At 40.9% G+C, this 23,424-nt stretch overlaps 1 protein-coding gene across 1 annotated transcript in view; it reads left to right on the forward strand.

Moving 5' to 3' along the window:
• The window catches only part of LOC126190715 (trafficking protein particle complex subunit 13), a 226,094-nt gene that overhangs the window by 190,209 nt on the left and 12,461 nt on the right, over positions 1–23,424 (forward strand). The window contains exon 9 of the mRNA XM_049931188.1: positions 9,896–10,049. Coding sequence (XP_049787145.1) covers positions 9,896–10,049 — 154 coding nt within the window. The remainder of the gene's footprint in view (positions 1–9,895; positions 10,050–23,424) is intronic.

A 23,424-nucleotide genomic window follows, 5' to 3' on the forward strand; every position in this document is an offset into this window, starting at 1 on the left:
ATCAGGCACGACAACAACATAATTATGTTAATCATTCAGTAAAGTGTGATCTAAACACACAGCAAGGATGGTACACACAACGTTTGGACTGAACATTAGCACAGGAGTGTTTATATCAGCATTGGACAAGGTTTTGGGACCAGAATTGCTTAGCAAAGTCAATTTTTATGTAGACAATGTGCTAATAGCCACACCCACTTGGTGAGAACATGTCAGTCTAATTGAACATGTGCTTCAATAATCTGCAGATTACGCAGTAACAGCCGATTTAAAAAAGTCTAGCTTTGGTAGGGAGCAAGTCAGATTTTTAGGACATGTGTCAGAACAAGGTGTCTTACCTGATCTGAAAAAATTTCATGTCATATGCAACTGTCCAGCTCCAGGGTATAAAAAACAACTAAAAGCTTTTTTAGAACTAGCATCCTTTTTTTCATAAATTCGTACAGTAACAACTGATGAATAATGATGCATTACTCAACTTGTTACAAAAAAAAATATAGGCCTTGATTATGGGATGATAAGTGTCAGGAGGACTTAAATAACATTAAGCAGCCATTAGTCAATGCAAACATCCTTAGCCACCCTGGCATGTCCAACAATTTTTGTCTATGCACAGGTGCCTCATCTCAGGGGCTGGAGCCATGATTGTTCCAGATGCGAGAAGAAGAAGGTAAAGAAGTACCCAAGGTTATCAGTTTTGCTAGTCCACATTATCAGAAACAGAAAGATCTTACTCTGTGTCAGAATTGGAAAGTTTAGCTGTAATATGGGCATTTAAAAAGTTGGAATATTTTTTTGTGGGGGTGAGAATTCTTTTAACATGTAAACTATTACACTGTAGATTAGCTAGGTGGTGTCTATATTTACAAGAATTCAATTTCAAGATCATTTATATTAAAGGAACTGAATGTTATTGCAGATGCCTTGTCTGGGTTACCACAAGGTTTAGAGGAATTTAGTGAATTAGCAGAGCAAGATGCAGAAATCAAAATGTTATTAATGCAAGGTACAGCACAACAGTCTGATTCCCATACATTTTGTAAGCAAATGAAAATTATGCAACAGCAAGATCACAGATGGAGTAAAATCATGCAAAACCTTAAGCAAGGTGAAGGTGGAAGGATAAGTAAATGGTATCAGGAGTATAAAGGCGTTTTGTTTCATAGAAAACATGAAAAATCTGGTCAGTGGTGTGTGTGTGTGTGTGTGTGTGTGTGTGTGTGTGTGTGTGTGTGTGTGTGTGTGTGTGTGTGTGCGTGTGTGCGTGCGTGCGTGCGTGCATGTGTGTATTCCTGATGATTATATCAATGAATTTATAAGTCACACACATGAAGTATGGGGACGTTATGGAGTCAGCAAATGTACTGAAAAAGTTGCAACACTTTCCTAATTTCCAAATTTGAGAAGGCAAGTCCTACAGGTATTAAGGTGTGCAATATATAAATCGACAAAATTTAGTGAACTGAATAGTAAGTGGCAATTACTCTATTCAGGACCACATATAATTTCCAAAATACCATACCCTGGGATGTACAGATTAGCCTATGAGAAAAGATATAAAAGCTTTTATAGAATGATGAAGCTAGGTAGTTTCTCATTCTATCACAAGATAATTTTACATAGTGTACATAACTCTAAATGTAATTTTTTTCTTCTGGAGTATATTTTGAGATAAAGTAATGTGTATAGGCATAAATAATTCAGCTTCAACTGGCTAACAGAAGTGGTAAAGGCTGCCAGTCTTGCTTACAAGATGAAAGCAGAGCTCACCATTTGCAGCATAATTGACAAGACAGATTGCGGACCTCTGGTACAAAGCCGAGTGGAGGGTCTGAATCAGAGGCTCAGACAGTTTTGCGACCATGTAGGCTGCAGATTCCTCGACTTGCGCCAAAGGTGGTTGGGTTTCGGGTTCCGCTGAACAGGTCAAGTATCCACTATATGCAGGAGGTGGCTACACGGGTAGCAGGGGCTGTGTGGGGTGGACTGGGCGGTTTTTTAGGTTAGAGGGTCTCAGGAAAACAAAAGAAGGGCTCCAGTCACAAAGGGTGCAGGCCGAATGCAAGAAGATCGTAGATACAGGAATCATCAGTATAATAGTTGTAAATTGTCGTAGCTGTGTTGGAAAAGTACCAGAGCTCTACACACTAATAGAAAGCACAGATGCTCAAATCATTATAGGCACTGAAAGCTGGCTAAAACCAGAGATAAGCTGAACTGAAATTTTTGAGAAGAACCTAACAGTGTTCCCAAACGATAGGCTAGACACGGTTGGCGGTGACCTTGTCGCAAAGTTGAAGTAGATAGTTCCTGTGAGTTAGTGTGGGCAGAGGTCATTGTTGGCAACTGGAATAAAATAATAATTGGATCCTTTTACCAACTTCCCAATTCAGGTGATACAGTTGCTGAAAGGTTCAAAGAAAATGCTGAAAGGTTCAAAGAAAACTTGTTTGATTTCAAACACATACCCAACTCATACGATTATACACTCCTGGAAATTGAAATAAGAACACAGTGAATTCATTGTCCCAGGTAGGGGAAATTTTATTGACACATTCCTGGGGTCAGATACATCACATGATCACACTGACAGAACCACAGGCACATAGACACAGGCAACAGAGCATGCACAATGTCGGCACTAGTACAGTGTATATCCACCTTTCGCAGCAATGCAGGCTGCTATTCTCCCATGGAGACGATCGTAGAGATGCTGGATGTAGTCCTGTGGAACGGCTTGCCATGCCATTTCCACCTGGCGCCTCAGTTGGACCAGCGTTCATGCTGGACATGCAGACCGCGTGAGACGACACTTCATCCAGTCCCAAACATGCTCAATGGGGGACAGATCCGGAGATCTTGCTGGCCAGGGTAGTTGACTTACACCTTCTAGAGCACGTTGGGTGGCACGGGATACATGCGGACGTGCATTGTCCTGTTGGAACAGCAAGTTCCCTTGCCGGTCTAGGAATGGTAGAACGATGGGTTCGATGACGGTTTGGATGTACCGTGCACTATTCAGTGTCCCCTCGACGATCACCAGTGGTGTACGGCCAGTGTAGGAGATCGCTCCCCACACCATGATGCCGGGTGTTGGCCCTGTGTGCCTCGGTCGTATGCAGTCCTGATTGTGGCGCTCACCTGCACGGCGCCAACACGCATACGACCATCATTGGCACCAAGGCAGAAGCGACTCTCATCGCTGAAGACGACACGTCCCTCCATTCACGCCTGTCGCGACACCACTGGAGGCTGGCTGCACGATGTTGGGGCGTGAGCGGAAGATGGCCTAACGGTGTGCGTGACCGTAGCCCAGCTTCATGGAGACGGTTGCGAATGGTCCTCGCCGATACCCCAGGAGCAACAGTGTCCCTAATTTGCTGGGAAGTGGCGGTGCGGTCCCCTACGGCACTGCGTAGGATCCTACGGTCTTGGCGTGCGTCGCTGCGGTCCGGTCCCAGGTCGACGGGCACGTGCACCTTCCGCCGACCACTGGCGACAACATCGATGTACTGTGGAGACCTCACGCCCCACGTGTTGAGCAATTCGGCGGTACGTCCACCCGGCCTCCCGCATGCCCACTATACGCCCTCGCTCAAAGTCCGTCAACTGCACATACGGTTCACGTCCACACTGTCGCGGCATGCTACCAGTGTTAAAGACTGTGATGGAGCTCCGTATGCCACGGCAAACTGGCTGACACTGACGGCGGCGGTGCACAAATGCTGCGCAGCTAGCGCCATTCGACGGCCAACACCGCGGTTCCTGGTGTGTCCGCTGTGCCGTGCGTGTGATCATTGCTTGTACAGTCCTCTCGCAGTGTCCGGAGCAAGTATGGTGGGTCTGACACACCGGTGTCAATGTGTTCTTTTTTCCATTTCCAGGAGTGTAGTTGGTGGTGACTTTAATATACCCTCAATATGTTGGTAAAAATGCATGTTTAATTCCGAAGGTACACATAAACATCATCCGAAATTGTGCTAAACGCATTCTCTGAAAATTATTTCGAGCAGTTACTTCATGATCCCATGTGAATAGTAAACGGTTGTGAAAACACACTTGATCTCTTAGTGGAAAATAATCCTGAGTTAATAATGAGCATCAAAATGGATACAGGAATTAGTGAACACAGGATTGTCGTAACGAGATTGAATATTGTAACTCCCAAATCCTCCAAATATAAACGAAAAATATACCTATTCAAAAAAGCTGACAGAAATTCACTTGGCGCCTTCTTGAGAGACAATCTCCATTCCTTCCAAATTAATAATTTAAGTGTAGACCAGACGTGACTTGAATTCCAAGAAATAGTATCGGCAGCAATTGAGAGATTTATACCAAATAAATTAACAAACAATGGAGCTGATCCTCCTTGGTACACAAAACAGGTCAGAACACTGTTGCAGAAACAACGAAACAAATATGTCAAATTTAAACAGACACAAAATCCCCAAGATTGGCGATCTTTTACAGAAGCTTGAAATTTAGCGTGCGGACTCCAATGCGAGATGCTTATAATAGTTTCCACAGTGAAACTTTGTCTCGAAACCTGGCTGAAAATCCAAAGAGATTTTCAGGTCGTATGTGAAGTATGTTAGCGGCAAGAAACAATAAATTCCTTCTCTGTGCAGAATAGCAATGGAGATACTATCAAAGACCTTGCTGCTAAAGCAGAGTTACTAAACACAGCCTTCCAAAATGCCTTCACAAAAGTAGACAAAGTAAATATTCCACAATTTGAATCAAGAACAGCTGCCAACATTAGTAACATAGAAGAAAATGTCCTCAGAGTACTGAAGATACTTAAATCACTTAATCAAAGCAAGTCTTCTGGTCCAGACTGTATACCAGGTAGATTCCTTTCAGAGTATGCTGATTCATTAGCTCCATACTTAACAATCATATACACCATTCGCTCGGTGAAAGATCCATGCGCACTGGAAAGTTGTACAGGTCACACCCATATGCAAGAAAGATAGTAGGAATAATCCACTAAACTACAGGCCCATGTCATTAACGTCGATATGCAGCAGGATTTTGGAACATATATTGCGTTCGAACATTATGAATTGCCTCGAAGAAAACAGTCTATTGACACACAGTCAACATGGATTTAGCAAACATCGTTCTTGTGAAACACAACTAGCTCTTTACACGCATTAAGTGTCGAGTGCTTTTGATGAGAGATTTCAGATTGATTCCGTATTTGTGGATTTCCCCATACAAGCAGCTTGTAGTGCAATTGCGTGCTTATGGAATACCGTCTCAGTTATGTTAGTGGATTAATGATTCCCATTCCCTGTCAGAGGGGTCACAGTTTGTAGTAATGGATGGAGAGTCATCAAGTGAAAGAGGAGTGATTTCTGGCATTCCCCAAGGTAGAGTTAAAAGCCCTTTGTTGTTCCAAATATATATAAACGATTCGGGAGACAACCTGTCTCAGGTTGTTTGCAGATGACACTGTCATTTATCGACTAATAAAGTCATCAGAAGATCAAAACAAATTGCAAGATGATTTAGAAAAGATATCCGAATGGTCCAAAAATTGGCAGTTGACCTTAAATAATGAAAAGCATGAGGTCATCCACATGAGTGCTGAAAGGAATCCGTTAAACTTCGGTTACGCAATAAATCGGTCAAATCTAAAGGCCATAAATAGAACTAAATACCTAGGAACTACAATTATGAACAACTTAAATTGGAAGGAACACACAGAAAATGTTGGGAAGGCTAACCAAAGACTGCATGTTATTGGCAGGACACATAGAAAATGTAACAGATCTACTAAAGAGACTGCCTACTCTACACTTGTCCGTCCTCTTTTAGAATACTGCTATGTGGTGTGGGATCCTTACCAGATAGGACTGATGGAGTACATAGAAAGAGTTCAAAGAAGGACAGTACTTTTTGTACTATTGCGAAATATTGGAAAGAGTGACACTGAAATGATAACAGGATTTGGGCTGGACATCATTAAAACAAAGGCGTTGCGATGGTATCTTCTCACGAAATTCCAATCACAAATTTTTTCCTCTGAATGCGAAAATATTTTGTTGACACCGATCTACATAGGGAGAAACAATCACCACAATTAAATAAAGGAAATCAGAGCTCATATGGAAAGATATAAATGTTTGTTTTATCTGTGCAATATACAAGATTGGAATAATAGAGAATTGTGAAGGTGGTTCGATGAACCCTTTGCCAGGCACTTATATGTGATTTGAAAGAATATCCATGTAGATCTAGATGTAATTCTTTTGCTTTGTGCATGTAGGCATAAAATCAACAGCAATGAGAAGTAATACGCCACTTCAGGCAAAGCAAAAAGTATAAGCAAAATTAGCTTATGGCTCAACAGTCCACACTCAACAATACGTGCTGACGCCAGTAGTAGGAGAGGAGGCATTGTCCCTTGTGCATGCACGACAGACTGGCAGAAGGTGCAGTCAAACAGGAATGCGATATGTGCATGTACCTAACTTAAATGCTAAGCAATTGCATCTACTGTCTAAGAACTAAGAAACCTATTGATATATGTACACAGAGATTTAATTAAGTACTAAGTTATATACAACATTTTTACAAGCAAAAGGAAGCATTATGAAAAAATATATGTGACGTATAAGGTAAGAAGAAACGATAAAATACCATAAGAAATGTAAAAAAATTTTCTGTGCAGGGTAAATGAATCATGGGTAACAGAATAAATGAATGTCTATGAATTTAAACGAAGTATGGAAATATCTGTGGACGGATGTAATTATCAAATGTATCAGTGGCCACTGAGCTACATAATGCATTTTTTTTTTTTCTTTTTCTTTTTTTTTTGACTAGTGCATTGTCATGGTGCAGAAGAAGAGAATTACATCAAGAGTAGTAGGTATCAAATAAAGAAATGGGCCGCACCTCAAGTGAACAATTTAGTAGCTATAAGGATATTTATACAAATGTCATAAGGCAAATGAAAAATGCAAATATGCATTGTCACAGTATATGGAGTATGGAGTATTATGAGTGTTATGTATTACATGTGTGTATGAATAAGAGAATACTTCACAGCAGTATTAAGTATTTTTATTGAAGTGAAGTATAGCCCAGTAAGGAGGATTTTCTTCATTTTTTTGACATACACTGGTGTTCTTGAAGTCGGCTCCCAGCATCTACAATTGAAACGTAAGAGAGGAAGTCCGAATAGCCTAAATTCATACAAGCAGACCATTTCTAATAATGCAGTTGCATTATCCTTTAAATTCTTTTCCATTTCTATGTATATGTATATATAAAACACCTCTTGACTTTTATATCAAAGGTTTACTGCCCTTCAGGTCATCCTGACCATGCTAGTAAATACTGAATTACAATCTAAGTTAACAGCTTGTGTTTTCTGAAATGCACTCATATGAATAACACCGTTTGAGGCTGTCTGCTTCATCCACCATTGAAGTGATTGGTCCATTAAAATTAATAGAAAAAAATTAATGGTAATAAGCAAATAAAAAATTAGGATGTCTGTCATTAAAATTCAAAGAAGTAAAATAGGAAAGGATGATAAGTTTTGTCATTTAGTCCCCTTAATTACAGAAATTACAATACTGCATAAAAATTACATATCAAATTCCAGTGATGAAATGTGCAGCAGTGAAAGAAGACATCTGTTTGTGAAAAAATTTGTAGCTATAGAAAAGAGTCAAGAAATTCATCTGAAGTGTATTCCTGTATGGAAATGACTGCTGGACACTTTTGACACCAGACAGTGCTTGGAACCCGTGGAGATGTCACTTTGGAGACAGGTAATGAGGACCAGCAGGACAGAAAGAAAAACAAGATGTTTTGTAATAAAGGGAAGAAGTTGGACACAATAAATTTTTATAAGGAATGGTCACAAAGTTTTATCATCACCTAAAGTAATATCAATAACAATAATAATAAAGTATTGACTATGAAACTTGGTGATGGTGTTACTCCTCCTATAAATATTTGTCTCTCAATGCAACCCATGTTTCCCAGTGATGGGTGATTTGACAGAGACTGTGGTGGTAGGAGTCTGCATTTTAACTGTTTGGAAATGTTTGTGAGGTAACGGGCGAATGGTGATGAATGGAAAGATTCAGTGGTTCAAAAAGAAGTTAAAGAGGAGAGGAATTTTGTGAAAGCAAATTGTGTGGAGAGTTCTGAAGAGGAAAGGGCAAAATAGTAGCGATTGCAGTAGCAAGTATTTTTGAGTTTAGGAAAAGCGTTGATGTTAGTGAAGGCGGCGTAGCTTCGGTCTCTTCAGCTGCAAGTGAGGGTGATTGTGTTTCGGTGGAAAGAGTCAATGTTACTAAGGGAGGCTTAGCATTGGTCTCGCCAGCAGTTGAAGTAAAAAATGTATCAGCGGAGGTAGAGATTTTTGTTTAAAGGAACAGAGTAATAATAATTTATGTAATGATGTAAAAGCTACTGGCATTGATACTTGTACAACAAGGTAGCAGCAATTTGTATAATGTAGCGGTGGAGGATAAAGTAGTGTACGATTCATGTACAGTTGATTTGTTGAACGGAGGAAAGTAAGGTTTCTGATGTGAATTTTTGTGGTGATTTAAATGGTGTATCAGCAGATAAGGTTGCCGAGATGAATATTTATGATGATGATGGCTTAGGCATCAATGTATTATTTCAGGAAGATAAAGTGTTTGACAGTGAATTGATGTGTAATTTTGTTGAAGCTACAAGTGTCAATATTTTGGAAGGGAAAAACAGTAAAGTTGTGCATGCTGTGGGTAGTGAATCAGCGAAATGTGTGGAAGAACTAACAGAAAACTTAGAGAGGGCTGAAGTAAATAGTGTGGGTGGGGATAGTTTGTGTAATGAAGTTCGTACAAATTGGTATATGAAGGAAGAGTGTGATTCTAGCAAGACTGATTGGCGTTCGTATAGTAGAACATTATGGTTGTTGCTGCCACATATGTGGAAACGAGAGAAGTTTAAAATTGCTAAAGGTATATAGAGAAAGGGCAGATGTGAAAAGCTGTTCTAATCTGTAATTAGTGGTTGTAATTTTGGAGGGATAATTTATGTGTTTATTTGGGGATTCATTAGTAATTTGTTAGTTTATTGTGGTACTGTATGTGTGCAAGAGCAACACCGCAAACTAAAGGAGATTGATAATGTTGGGCCTAAAATTAACCACGGTACTTCATTGTTTGTAGTGCTTAAACTGTACCTTAAAAACATTCATTTTGTAAAACTTGTGGATTTTTGAAGATGCCTAAGAATGTTGTTCAAAATAGCTCCGAATTAGTAGATGCTCATGTAGGACGATGACATTTACGGCACCTATTTGACGATGCCCCCAGATAAAATCAGTAAAAATAATCATGAGTGGTTGGTCATAAAAGAAATGGGTATTGAGAAAGAAAGAATGAATGAAACAAGTCTCCCTCTTGTAAGCACGGGCACCCATACTCTAGTTTGCCCCACCCCCCCCCCCCCCCCCCCCCCCCCCCTCCTCCTGCCACAAGTGCAGTGGGAAGTTGGGTATTTAGTCTCTCTCTCTCTTTCTCTCTCTCTCTCTCTCTCTCTCTCTCTCTCTCTCTCTCTCCCCCCTCTCTCTCTCTCTCTCTCTCTCCCCCCCCCCCTTCCCTCCCTCCCTTGTTTACATATTATTATTTAGTTCTTTGCTCTGATTATCTGTCTACATTTTTACAAAAAAAATTGAAACGGACATTATGAAGGGTTAGGTGTAATGAAGCAAGTGAATCTGAGTGAAAATTTGAGAGAACATGATTCTTAACTGACTTTATATCTCAACCATTACCCAGTTCTTCACATTTATCCTAGATATTTTTAGAAAGTATGCAGAGTATCATACCATCAAGTTCCCATCGTATAATAACATTTTTGTCATTTACAGTGAAAGATCAATGGACCTCGTGTTGGGACTCGAGTCATCAGCAGCATCTGGTCTTGTTTGGAGTGGAGTGTCTGGCAGGCAGATGGGTAAATTGGAACCTGGGGCTTCAGTATATTTCTCTCTCTGTTTAGTTCCTACAACACCAGGTTTACAGGTAAAAACAAACATTTAAAAAAAATAAAATAGCTGGTGTTTTTTAATCTACTTATTGGCAGTATTGTGAACTTGTAAGTATAACATCAAAATACTGTTACAGTGAAAGAATTTATGTTTGAACTTGAACACGACTGAAATGTAGCAAATAGATGTATGAGCTTGGCAATAGCCCAACTAATGTCAATACGGAATGTGATTACGTAAGGCACTGATGAAACACACACAGAAATGTATGACACTAATATACATAGGGTACATAAAGTCCGGGAACACTTTCCATTATTTATTGCACAAGAACTAAACATTGTACAGATGTAATACATATTGCATTTTGAAGAGAAACTCTAAAAGTTTTTTTACAAACATTCAATATGCGAACCGTGGGTGACCCAGAAGATGTCAATACAGTAATCGAATTCTTCCCATACCCGTCCCAGCATGGCATCGTTGACTGTTGCAGTCACTTCCCGTATTCTCTCCCGGAGTTCTGCTACATCACGTGGTAGAGGCAGTACATACACCATATCTTTAATGTGTCCCCATGAAAAAAGTCACACGGAGTGAGATATGGTGATTGGGGAGGCCATTTCATGAAACAGAGCTGTTTCCTTCTGTAGCAAGGCCTATCCATCGATGCATCAGCTCTGTGTTCAGGTACCCACGAACTTCACAATGAAAATGAGGTGGAGCCCCATCCTGCTGAAAGATGAACAGAGAGCCCTCCTGCTGCAAGGTGAACAGAGAGTCCGATTGCATTTGAGGCATCAGCCATTGCTGCTACATGTCCAAGTAGGAATGTACAGTTTTTGATGTGACAAGGGACAAAAAACATTTACCTTTGGGGAATCACACTAAAATTCAATGCATTCGTGTGGATGCTTCGTACCCCAGGTTCGGCAATTATGCCTGTTCACATTCTCATTAGTGTGAAAGATGGCTTTGTCGATCAAAAATGCCATCCCCATCCTCATTTAGTAGTTGCAACTGTGAACAAAACTCAAAATGCTTATCTTTGTCATCATGATTGAGCTTCTGCACTAGCTCCAATTTGAATGGTTTCATAGACAGCTTCTGTTGCAGGACTTTCCACACTGTCATTGGAACCATTTCAAGTTCATGGGATGCACGATGCACCAATTTCTTTGGACTCCTTATGAATGTCTCTCGTATGTGCTCCACATTGACTTCACTCACACTGGGACGTCCACTTCTCTTTGCCGGTCACAAACAACTTGTCGTAACAAATTTGTTGTGCCAGTGGTAAATGGCCTTTCTTGTTGGTGGCTGCTCACCGTACTTGGTTCTAAACATTTGTTGAACAGCTGTAGCACACTTGTTTGTCGAACTCCAGCACACAGAAAGCTTGCTCTGCACCTGAACTCGCCATGTTTGCGACTAGCTCCATTGGCAAATTACCAAACTACACTGTCTCTGGCAGTATACATGAAAAAAACTTTCTGGGTTTCTCTTCAAAATGACATATGTATGACATATGTACAGTGTTTGGTTCTCATGTAATAAATCATTGAAAGTGTTCCCGGACTTGATGTACACCGTGTAGACGGTATCTCAGATTTTAATGGGAATAAGTTCTTCTATTCTTACAAATCTGCTATCAGCACCCCAAGGACCCATGAACATGTTAATCATGCTGAATATAAGATTCGGGTTTCAAATTATTTAATGTTATCACAATACATTGAAACTAAATAGCTCAGAATATACATACACACAGAACATATAATTACATTTTTATAAGCATATAACAGGTGGTTAGCTATGGCCTTTGTGAAGGAACCATCGCATCATTTTCCTGAAATAGGAACCTAAATCAAGATGGCTAGACAGAGTAACCTCTGTTCTCTCAAATATGAGATTATTGTGTTAACAACTGCACCGCTTCATCCAGTTAGTCCGTATCGTACAATGTTCTTTGAAATACATACAGTGTGCTCCAGATAGCTTGTAATATAAAACATAGTTCGCTCTTCATTGCTGCACACTCTACGATCTTTTGCTGGTGACTCCTGGATCATGAACATGCTTCTGTGCCCTTTGCACTAATTACAGTCTGTTCAGAAAACATGACTTCAGGCCCATAAACAAGCAACAACTATGCACAGTGAACGTCTTCATGTTCTCCCTTATCCAGCTGAAAAACTGAGTCAGCATCCCCCCATTATGAATGAGATGTTGAGCTCAGGAGAATGATAAGACATTACTACCATGCACTAGAGGTTTTGGCACATTATTTTCTTGTAAAAGCATTACATTGTGATCATGTACGTAATGTTACAGGCTGACATACCTATCACCTTTCATTATTAACCACTACTGTGAGTGCTGTATGACATCACCAATGAATTTGGCATATATTCACATAACTTACATACCGCTTGAAATGAAAAGACTCTTAAGATATTCCCCATTTCTTAGGAAAACCATCCCTAAAGTTCATGATGCACAATTGTTCAGAATTGATGGGATCGATAGTTAATTGAAAATTGGGTGTTATTCATCATCATATATGGGATCCACAAATGCTTAATTTCATAAAAATTGAGGGAAAAAATTTACAGCCATCTCAGATTTCTATGTGAATAAGTTCTACTATTCTTACAAATCTGCTATCAGTACCCCAAGGACCAATGAGCATGTCAGTCATGCTGAATATAGGATTCGGGTTGGGAAAAGGCATCGCTGGTGTAGGAAGGTGTCGGTGACTGAGCCTTATAGCTGGGAGGCAGAGAACCTGTATTCGATTACCAAATGTATTGCACGGTCTCTACATATCGTAATTGGTGGGAGTAATAGGGTTAACGAGACGAGTCAATTGAGAAGCTATAACAAGGTAGGCCAATAAATTTCTCGAACAGCTTGTATTAACAAAGAATTAAACTTTTAATCCATGGTTGCTTTACAATGGCTCTTTCACTCACTCTTTTACATGTCCTCACTTTCCTTCAAATAACTAGATGGACAGTGCTTCTCGTGTAAACATATGAAGAAAACATACTTGCAGCACCAAGAACATCTTCCAATTGATGAACATACCATTACTGCTGGAAATCCTCATTAAGTTCAGAACAATAATATGATGAGCACTCAATGAGAATAATATAACTGTCCCTGGGTGCATTCTGTCCTGCACCTCGCTGCAAGAAGTGATGGGCAGTCAGCTGTCTGTGGTCCCTCATGATGGATTTGCAGCAACCTTACTCAGAATTGTTTGCACACAGTAAGGCTTAAAATTTTAATCTTTTGTAATCCAAGTAGTATCTTCTTATTATTCCTTAGTGATTTATTCATTTAATTAGCCCTCCTACTCTTACCAATTTCAATATGGAGAAAAATACAAATGAAAACAAATAAACTGCAGAATGCCTGTGGGAATCAAATATGGTTGTCTTTTCCCCATCTAGACACCAGTGTTGCTTTGCCAGCAGCACTTTCATTGAAGAAGGTTTATGTTATTGGTATGTAATCAGTAGTCATATAAGTTTATTTCCACAATTTCAAGGAAAATATGCATTCGTTAACTCTGTATATGATGACAAAAAATGCTCGGTTTTCAGTTAATTATTGATCCCATCAGTTTTGAGTCAGTGGTACATCATGACCTCTAGGGGTGGTTTTCTCAAAATGGGCAGTACTGATAAAGTATCTTATAGAGTCTTTCATTTTAGGTTATACAAAAGTGATATGACAAATACTGAGCTGAATCATTTGGTGTATCTAAGGTCTTCTCCTTGTAAGTAATCTTTAGTTGTGTAATATGCATTACTTGTGAAGAAGAATACCTTTTTAAACAGATGTATTTTAGTATCTTTTTCTTCTCCTTCCTGGGACATTTTGTAATACAATTTTGTTCGCTGATAGAACATGCTATTCTGAGGTTTTCCTTCTTGGTAAACATAAGTCCAAACTGACTTGTTCCATGATGACATATAGAATTATTAGTGAAATACTTAGTAATTATTTTTCTGGATATACTCAAAAGTTTGGTAAAAGTATTCACTTGCTGTGCTAAAGGTACCAAGGTTTTTAAGCAGCTCGTCACAGTGAGCCTGACTCCTACTTCTGTGTGTTATTTTTGGCCTTTTTTCCAAATTGTGTGCATGTTTTGTGCTTTCAGTCCACAGAAAAGAATCCCGTAGCTGGAAATGGCGTATACAGGAATAGTATGTCACCACTGGACATAGGCTGATGCAGAATGATAATAGGACCCTAAGAGCATAACATGCTGATGATATTCTCTTTTTTCATTATCTTTGCATGTTTTTTCCGTGCTCTGTATTCACCCCAAAAACTTCGTGTTTGTCACTCTTCTGCACATTAGTCATATACGCTTAATGTGACAGTTGTTTTCCCACTTTATGCCAAAGTGGGTACTGTTTCTTTTCTTTATTTTCCATGTTAATTCATTACCTGCTGCCCAATAATAAACATCCTTGTTGTTGCCATTTGCTTTCTCTAATAGAGTTCTGGTGTTTCATCAGTGACTGATTTTTGCTGTCATCAGAAAATACAACTTTTTCCCCATGTATTATACTGTCTGGAATGTCACTGATACGTATTAAAAACAGAATTGGACCCAATACACTGCCATGAGGAACACCTGTGTATATATGCTTCTTGTCTGACAATTGTTTTTCTATAAATTTAGCAGCAGGAGGTGTGTGAACACACTATACCTTTTGCACACTGTTTTCCAGACAAGACTGGAACCACTCATAAGGCCAATTCATACTTTGCCCACTTTGGAAAGGAAACTATTAGTCATTAAAATGTTGCCTGTGTGTCCATGTAATTCATTATTCCAACTTTCATAACTGATTCAATTATTTTTGAGAATGTAGAAACTGATCTGTAGTTTTCAATACTTTCAGCAATACTGTCCTTTTGTAAGGACAAACTTCATACTTTAGGTATTCAGTAAAAATACCTGAACTAAAGTTCTCTTATATTATGTTTGTTAATGGGTCTTGTATGCTGTCCACGCAACGTTGAAAACAGAGACTGGAACCTCATCTATGGCTGCTGACTTCTCATTTTTAATTTCTGTATTACTTTCCTTTCTTCGAGCTCTGTTGTGGGAAACAACATTATTGTGTTGCTGTGAACGTCATATTGGGTGCTACATGTGTTTTAGGAAGATTTGATTGCAACTCCTCCTCAATACTATATAAATAGTCATTTACAAAATTTGCAGATCATTGAGGATTTTCTGTTATCCTATCCCCATTATAGTTATGTATACCTTTTCCAGTTTAGTGTTTTATGTCATTTCACATTACTGTGCTTTTATTTTTTGCATTTTATTTTATTTTGTTATTTAATGACTTTTTGGCAGCAAGCACAATCCTCCTGCATGTCTCCTGCATGTTTTTTTATATCTGTGATAGTAATCTAGGAATTGTGGATTATGTCGTGCTTTTGTAAAGAACCAAGAAATTTAAATGTTTGGGACACTATTCTAATACCCATAGCTGACCATCTATTTTCCTTAGGTGCCGCTGGTGAAGTGACTAGTTTTGGAAATGTCTCCTCAAATGTTAATTTGACCAATGTGTAGAATTTAGAGAACTGAGCATATACATTATTTTCCATATAGCCCTCACCCCACCTTTGAATTGCCAATGTCCTAGGAAAAACAGGTATGTAATGTGTCAAGATTATTCTTTTGTAGATTAGTTATGTACAGATTTTTATCCAGCATGTCTTTAGCTTTATCATCTGACAGTAATACCCCCAAGGAGGCTCTCCGCTCTTTGGAAGGTTTGTGCTTGGCTACTGGCGCCCCAGCCTTCGCAGCATCTTTTTCCTTCATGCTGCATGTCTATCTTTTTGCTATTATTTTTCTCCTCCCTTGGGGAATATGTCTGGGATAATATTGGAAATGTGTTCTGAATTTTCAGCGGTCACTATAAGAACACTCTCTCCAATGTTTTTTGTCCTCCCTCCCTTTTTTTCCCCATTCTCCTATCCATTCCTCCGTTTTGGTGTTTGAGGTTTCTCTTTTTCTTCTTCTTCTTCCCTGTGTGCTCCTGAAGCCCAGGCCACATGTAACGCATAACAGGTGACTGGGTAATGCTTAATTCCCAGTCCCAGGTTGACAGTTAGGGTTCACAAGTACCCCCTGATACAGGTGATGCCCAAGAAAGGACATTGGCTGAGCTTGCTACCTTCCCAAATTGCCGATTAGTCCCTTTGTCAGGTGTTCGGGATGTGTGACATGAGGTATGAATCACATAAGGTGGTGCACCCCTTCTGAGGGGATGGGGATCCCCCAGTTAGAAGGAGCACACCATCAAAGATGCTGGCAATCATATGGGGTTTTCTTGCAATGAAATGATCATCATCTTCACATTCATCATCTACCAAATGTAAAAGGAATTAGCCTAATGAGTACTGCCAGCTGCACCACAGTTCCTCATCATTTCACATGCTGAAGACAAGTCAGTTCTTTGGTGCGGTACATCCCTATATTATTCAGAAATGTGTTGATAGAATTGCTGGCCCTGTGAAATCCTGTTTTCATTTACAAAATGGCACTTTGCTTTTGGAGATTACTTCTGATTCTCAAGCACAACAACTGCTTGCAGCTTCACTTCCCTATGGCCATCCTGTTCATGTCGAGGCCCATCAAACGCTAAATTCTTCCCATTGTATTATTTACACTAGGCTGCCCGATAGTCTGACAGAGGCAGAAATCCAAACGTACCCCTCTGATCAGGGTGTCATTGCAGTACATCAGGTGACAAAAAAGGTAAATGCATTCTTAGTGCCCACACACTCTTTTTCTCACTTTTGATAGAGTGGTGCTTCCGTCAAAGATCAAAGCAGGCTATGAAGTTATCACAGTCCGACCATACATTATGAACCTGATGCAATGCTACCAGTGTCATCATTTCAACCACATCAAATGTCCAGTCGACACCCGGCCAAATGTGTAACCTGTGGTAGGGATGCTCATGAGGGCAATAGTCCATCTCCTTCTCCCTACTGTATCAACTGATGGTAATCATGTCGCCTCGTCCCGTGATTGTCCCATGTCGCATGTTTCTCTTTATCCAGGAGAGGAAAAAGTGCCATACCCAGTCACTCGCAAGTTTTTGGCCAGTCAGAAACTGTGCATTCTACCATCCGGCACCTACAGTACTGTTCTTGTTACATCTCGCTCCATGTAGGACTTGACCATGCAGACATGTGACCTCAAATTCAGCACCATGGTTGTAAAATTGCCCAATGTCATGGTAGCATCCCTTACTCCTCCTCCAGGTGTGCAACAAGCCACCAAACTTTCATCTCTCTGGGCGAAGTCACCTGTTACACAACCAGCAGGCCAGAAAGGACAGAAGGAATACTCCCATGAAGACTTCCTGTATCCCTCCAGCCAACAAACATCAGTCTTCCTCTGCCAAATGGAAAGACTCCAAGAAGTCAAGCAAAGGCAAACAGTCTTCTCAGTCGCTGACTCAGAGATCTCCTTCAATGGTGTTGCCATGTGATACCCTCATCCGGCCGACCTCCATGTCACCGGTGTGCACCACCAACCATTTTTCTGCCCTTGACTCTACAGACTAACAGAAGGAGAATGCCTTTTTTGATCTCATGGAGCAGGATCCTCCAGCCTCTGTGCCCTATAGGAATGAGTCTTCAAAGGCAACCGCTGAGGTGACACTGCCTTATTTTTCCCTCCTTCCCTTTCATCATTATGACTCTCCTCCAATGGAATGGTTGTAGCCTTCAATCCGACAAAGAGGACTTATGGCTGCTCTTAGATCACAGCACCTGCTTGTTCTCTGCCTCCAGGAAACAAAATTGTGTCCTCATGACCGCTTCGAGCTCTCGCATTTCTTCCCAGTCCGCTTTGACCTTCCTCCCAAGGAGGGCATTCCATCTCATGGGGGGAGACATGCTGCTCATCGGGGATGATGTTCATAGTCGACCTATCTCCCTGACTACCCGGCTTCAAGCTGTTGTAGTCCACATTTTCCTTCCCACTTGATCTCTCCCCTTTGTACTGTTTACATCCCTCCATTATTTGATGGCACCAGGACAGATTTCCTCCAGCTCATTGGGCAACTCCCTCACTCCTTTCTGTTCGGTGACTTTAATGCACACCATCCCTTTCAGGATTCTCCCAGAAACTATCAGAAAAGTGCCCTCTTGGCTGACCTTCTCAATTAACTGAACCTCATCTGCCTTAACACAGGAGCACCCATGTTCTTATTTGGATCTCTCCCAGCTTGCCCATTGTCTCGAGTGGTCCATTCTCTCTAACAAACATCGAGCGACCATTTCCAGTGTGTTATCAGACTGCTAACTCCTACCGCACCTACATGCACACGCAAATGACAGTTTTCTAGGGCTGGCTGGAGGCTTTACTACTCCCTGGAGACTACCGACGAACAACACTCCCCCAGTTGTGAGGACTAGGTAGAATATCTTACGAACATTATCCTTAGTGTCGCAGAATGTTTCATTCCTCGCAATTCCTCTCTGCCCCTTGCCTTCCTCCATCGGAATGAGTGGAGGGGGCTTGGGTGATACCTTTCTCTTCTCAGAATCATGAGTGCTACAATGCCACCTGTACATAGATCATGCTCTCACTTCATCCCGATCCTCCATCCCAGGGCCGGACAGTTTTCACATTCTGATGTTGCAGAACCTTTCTCTTGTGGGCAAGCACTTTCTCCTTCATATGCAAAATCGCATCTGGGCAGAGGGCACGTTTTCCAGATGATGGCGTGAAGCCACTGTCATACCCATACCTAAGCCTGGCAGGGACAAACACCTTCCTTCTAGTTACTGCCCCATTTCTCTCACCAGCTGTTTTTGCAAGGTGATGGAATGTATGATTCTTGCCTGGCTGGTATGGTGACTAGAGCCTCACAATTTACTAACCACTGCACAGTGTGGATTTTGAGCATGCCGTTTAGTGATTGACCATCTCATCACTTTGTCAACCCCTGTTATGAAATACCAGACTGTAGCCATGTTCTTCAATTTGGAGAAAGCCTACGACACCTGCTGGAGGACTGGTATCCTCTGTACTCTCTGCACGTAGGGCTTCCATGGCCACATGCCCAGTTTCGTTCAGGAATTTTTAAAAGACCAAGTTTTCAAGGTAAGGTGGGTTCTGCCTTGATTGACATCTTCATCCAGGAAAATATGCCTCAGGGTTCTGTCCTGAGCGTCGCCCTCTTTGCTATCGCCATTAACCCTATAATGGCCTGTCTGCCACTGGACATCTCTGGCTCCATTTTCATTGATGATTTAGCGATCTGTTGCAGTTCTCCACATACTTGTCTCCTTGATCTGCATTTTCAGCGATATCTTGATCATCCTTACTCATGGAGCATTCGACAGTGGCTTTTGCTTTTCCACTGACAAAACCGTTTGTATGAATTTTTTGGTGGCACAATTGGTTTCTCCCACCGTCTTTACATCTTGAACCTGTTGCCCTTCCGTTCGTTGAAACTATGAAATTCCTGGGGCTCATGGTCGATAGCAAGCTTTCTTGGTCCTCCCACGTGTCTTACCTGGCTGCCCACTGTACATGGTTCCTCAATGTCCTCAGCTGTACTTCCTGGGGAATGGATTGGGCCACTCTCCTCTGTTTGTATCAGTCCCTTATCCATTCGAAACTAGACTGTGGGTATTTCATTTATGCATCTGCATGTCCGTCCCTCTTACACTGTTTCAATACTATCCTCCATCATGGCATTCATTTGTCCACTGGCGCCTTTTACACTAGCCCAGTTGAGAGTCTGTATGCCAAAGCCGATGAACTACCACTGTCATACCGCCGTGACTTTCTCTTTGGCAGATATGCATGTCATTTATCTGCCATGCCTGGCCACCCATCCTACGCCTCCTTCTTCAGTGACTCCTTTGATCACCAATATGGGGCATGTCCCTCTTCTCTGTTACCTCCTGGAGTTCGCTTGCAGCTCTTGTTCCAGCAGCTTGACTTCATGCTACCTGCCACTATCCCAATGGGTGTGACCCCTTGGCTTCTTGTGGCAGCCCGTTTTCACCTTGGCCTTCACTCACTTTGTAAAGACACTACTCCAGGCTCGATCTATCGCCATAACTTTCACAACGTTCGCACAGAACTTTGTGATAGTACCTTTGTGCACACTCGTGGATCTTGGATGAACTGTGGTGTCGGGTGTGTCTTCATCATTGACACTAAAATTTTTCAGTATTGACTTCCAGAGCACTGCTCAGTATTTACAGCAGAGCTCTTCACCCTGTGTCAGGTGACACAGTACATCTGGAGACATGAGATCTTCAATTGTGTCATCTGCTCCGACTCTCTCAGTGCCATTCAGAGCCTCAGTATACCATACACTGTTCCTCCTTTAATGCAAGGGATCTTGGAAAACTGTCACTCTTGATGAAGCTGCTGTGATGTTATTGTGGGTACTGGGCCACATTGTTCTGGCAGAAAATGAGCCTGCTGACACTGCTGCCAAGGCTGCAGTCCTCATACCTCGGCCCGCTATTTCTTTCATTCCCTTCCATAATCTGTGTGTTGCCGTCTGTCAGCAGATGGTGTCACTCATCCCTGATCCTCCCTTCATGGGAACAAGCTCCGGGAAATTAATCCTCTCCCATTCGCTTCAATGATCTCCTCTCAGCCCTCTTGCCACGAGATCATTTTAGCCAGGTTGCATATTAGGCACTGTCTTTTTAGCCACCACCATTTGTTAAGTGGTGCTACCCCACCACTGTGTGCTCATTGCCCTCAACCTGTGACTGTTTGCAATTTTCTGATGGACTGCCTCTTTTTTAACACTTACGTTCTCATTCATGTTTGCTGTCAGAGTTATCGGCTGTTTTGGCAAACGACATGCAGGCTGTTGGCTGTGTTTTAGTTTCTATCTGTCATAGCAGTATAGTGAAGGACATTTAATCTCTACTTCAGGACACTGTTTCTCTAGGACGTATTTTATGGACCTTCCTCCAAGCGCCTGTTCTTGGCTGTCTTTCCTTCTGTCAATTGGGCGTAGTGTGTAGTTGTTCTGAACTCTTCTCTCTTTATTGCTCTACAGTTCTGACATGGGCACATATGACCCTAGTTTTTGCACCCAAAGACAAAATAAAAACAATCTGACAGTAATTATCGGAAAGGCCAAGATCTTGCACAAATATTTAACAATTTTCCCTGTTGGTATCTGTAAGCACATGGTCTAAGACTGATGCTGCTGAACTTTTTGATACTCTCATTTGTTTCACAAGATGTGCTCAAAGTATTTAGGAAGTTAGTACTAATTTCATCAATACCTGTGTTAATATATAGATGTCTCCACATCTCATAATGTTAATTTTGATGGCTGCTGCCTCTTCCAGGACTTGAGTTGATTTATTGATGAAAGTGTCCACATTACCACTATGTGAGTGGTACACACACAGAGAATGACTATCTCCTTATGAATGGCTAGCTTCATTAATTTTACTGGTTGCCAGTTCAAAATATTAATCTAAACTAATTGTGATCATATCATTTCCAGCTTGAAAATGTGTGCCACCTATGATACAAATACACAATCCTGTACCTACCCTTCAAAGCAGTTATACAGTAGCAACTTCAGCATTCATATGGACTATAGCACTAGATGCTGTATTTCATTGTGTCTATACAAGTGTTCTGTAATGCATATCACCATGATTTTTGAAGAATTTCGAAGTCTGTAATTCAACTTCAAGCTGGTTTACTGTATTTTCAACAGAGTGCATGTTTTGATTAATAACAGATAATTCTGAGCAAATTTCTGTGGTGTTTGTGCACTCCATTGTGGTACTTTCTATCTTTCGTATACCATTGAAGAAATCTCCCAAAACGATTGAAATAGTCTTAAGGCTGAGAGACTTGTAACAATTTATCCTAAAAAAACTTAGTCCTCCTTCCCATGACAAGAGGTATTTGACCATGTGATGCCCACAACCTCCTGCTATGCTCTCACTAATAGCTCCAGCAACCTTCCTTTCACAGTCCTGTCGAGGTGCAGACTGTGCCTAGTGTAGTCATACCTCTCAACAGTCCCCATCAGCACCCGTGCAATGTGCACCCACTAGCCAGTCATCAGCACCCTCTCAAGTATCACATTAACTTGTCATACGGCATGCTAAGATGAGGCTGATCATGCTGCTGGTACAGCTCAATTATCTCACATTTGTTCTACCAGTTAGGAAAGCTATCTTACTCAGTTACAGATCCTGTTCGTATCCAAGCTGTACCCTACCTGTCCATTATCACTACTTGATAATCTCTCTTGAAATTCTTACAAAAAATCTTAACTTCATCTTGGCACTGAGCTTGAAAAAGCTCCCCTAACTTCTCCTGTAATTGGTGACAACACTTCTGTTACATACCATCAGTGCTCTATTCATCCACACATTTGTGCTTTTCCTATCTTTACTACTCAAGGGCAGAGTCTGCAGCACAGTACCTACTTCTACCAGGCCCCTCTCCCCTTACCTCAGCCAGCTACCTGTTCCTGGGAGACACAACAAAACTGTGAGAGCATGCCTCCCTCCTGCTAGCCTTCCTGCCAACAGCTAATTTCCGAACATCTCTGTCACCATAGCTTTCCTTCATCCTCACTAGCTCTCTCCTAGCTTCAGCCAAATGTGTGTAAAGTGCACGGATCTTCCTTTCCTGCTCCTCTATTGACCTATTCCTGCTGCATATTTTGCAGTTCCAAGAGAGGGCATCACTGACCTCCACAGAGCTCTCCCCAGACCCCCTCCAACCCCACCCCTGTGAAAGCATTTTATTACTATTTGTATTACAACTTGCATAGTTCCTATTCATAGTCAAAAAAAGTATCTATAGCAAAGGGAAAAACTCTGAATATGTGAAACTAAAAAAACTCTGAATATGTGAAACTAAAAGAATATTCTGTGGTGTATTTAGTTCCTTTCACTATAAAAGAATGTAACAACCAATAATGTGTGGAGTTAACTGCAAGCCTGAGTTTAATGATGTCAGATATATGTAAACAAAATGTTAGTCAGAATTTGCACCTAACAGAAATTCAAAATAACACAGGTTAATTCCTAAACATATTGTAGATATGCCAAATCTTCACTTTTGTGACAGTCAAGAGATGCTATTGTAGAACAAAAGTTAGAACAAATAATGACAATCATAAATTCAGTTTACACATAAACTTTCACTATAATGACCATGAAATATACTGAAAAGGTTATCAAAATGTGAAACAGACAAAATACAGTAAAAATAAGATGAAAACTTATGTTTCAGCAAGTATTAAAAACAGGCTTGTCACTCAAGTGCTATCTAGCCAAACTTCCTGCTCTTGAAAACAAAATGTTGAAGGAAATTTGTCTACAGA

The sequence above is a fragment of the Schistocerca cancellata genome, chromosome 6 (assembly GCF_023864275.1).
Source record: "Schistocerca cancellata isolate TAMUIC-IGC-003103 chromosome 6, iqSchCanc2.1, whole genome shotgun sequence".
In the NCBI taxonomy this organism is placed as follows: domain Eukaryota; kingdom Metazoa; phylum Arthropoda; class Insecta; order Orthoptera; family Acrididae; genus Schistocerca; species Schistocerca cancellata.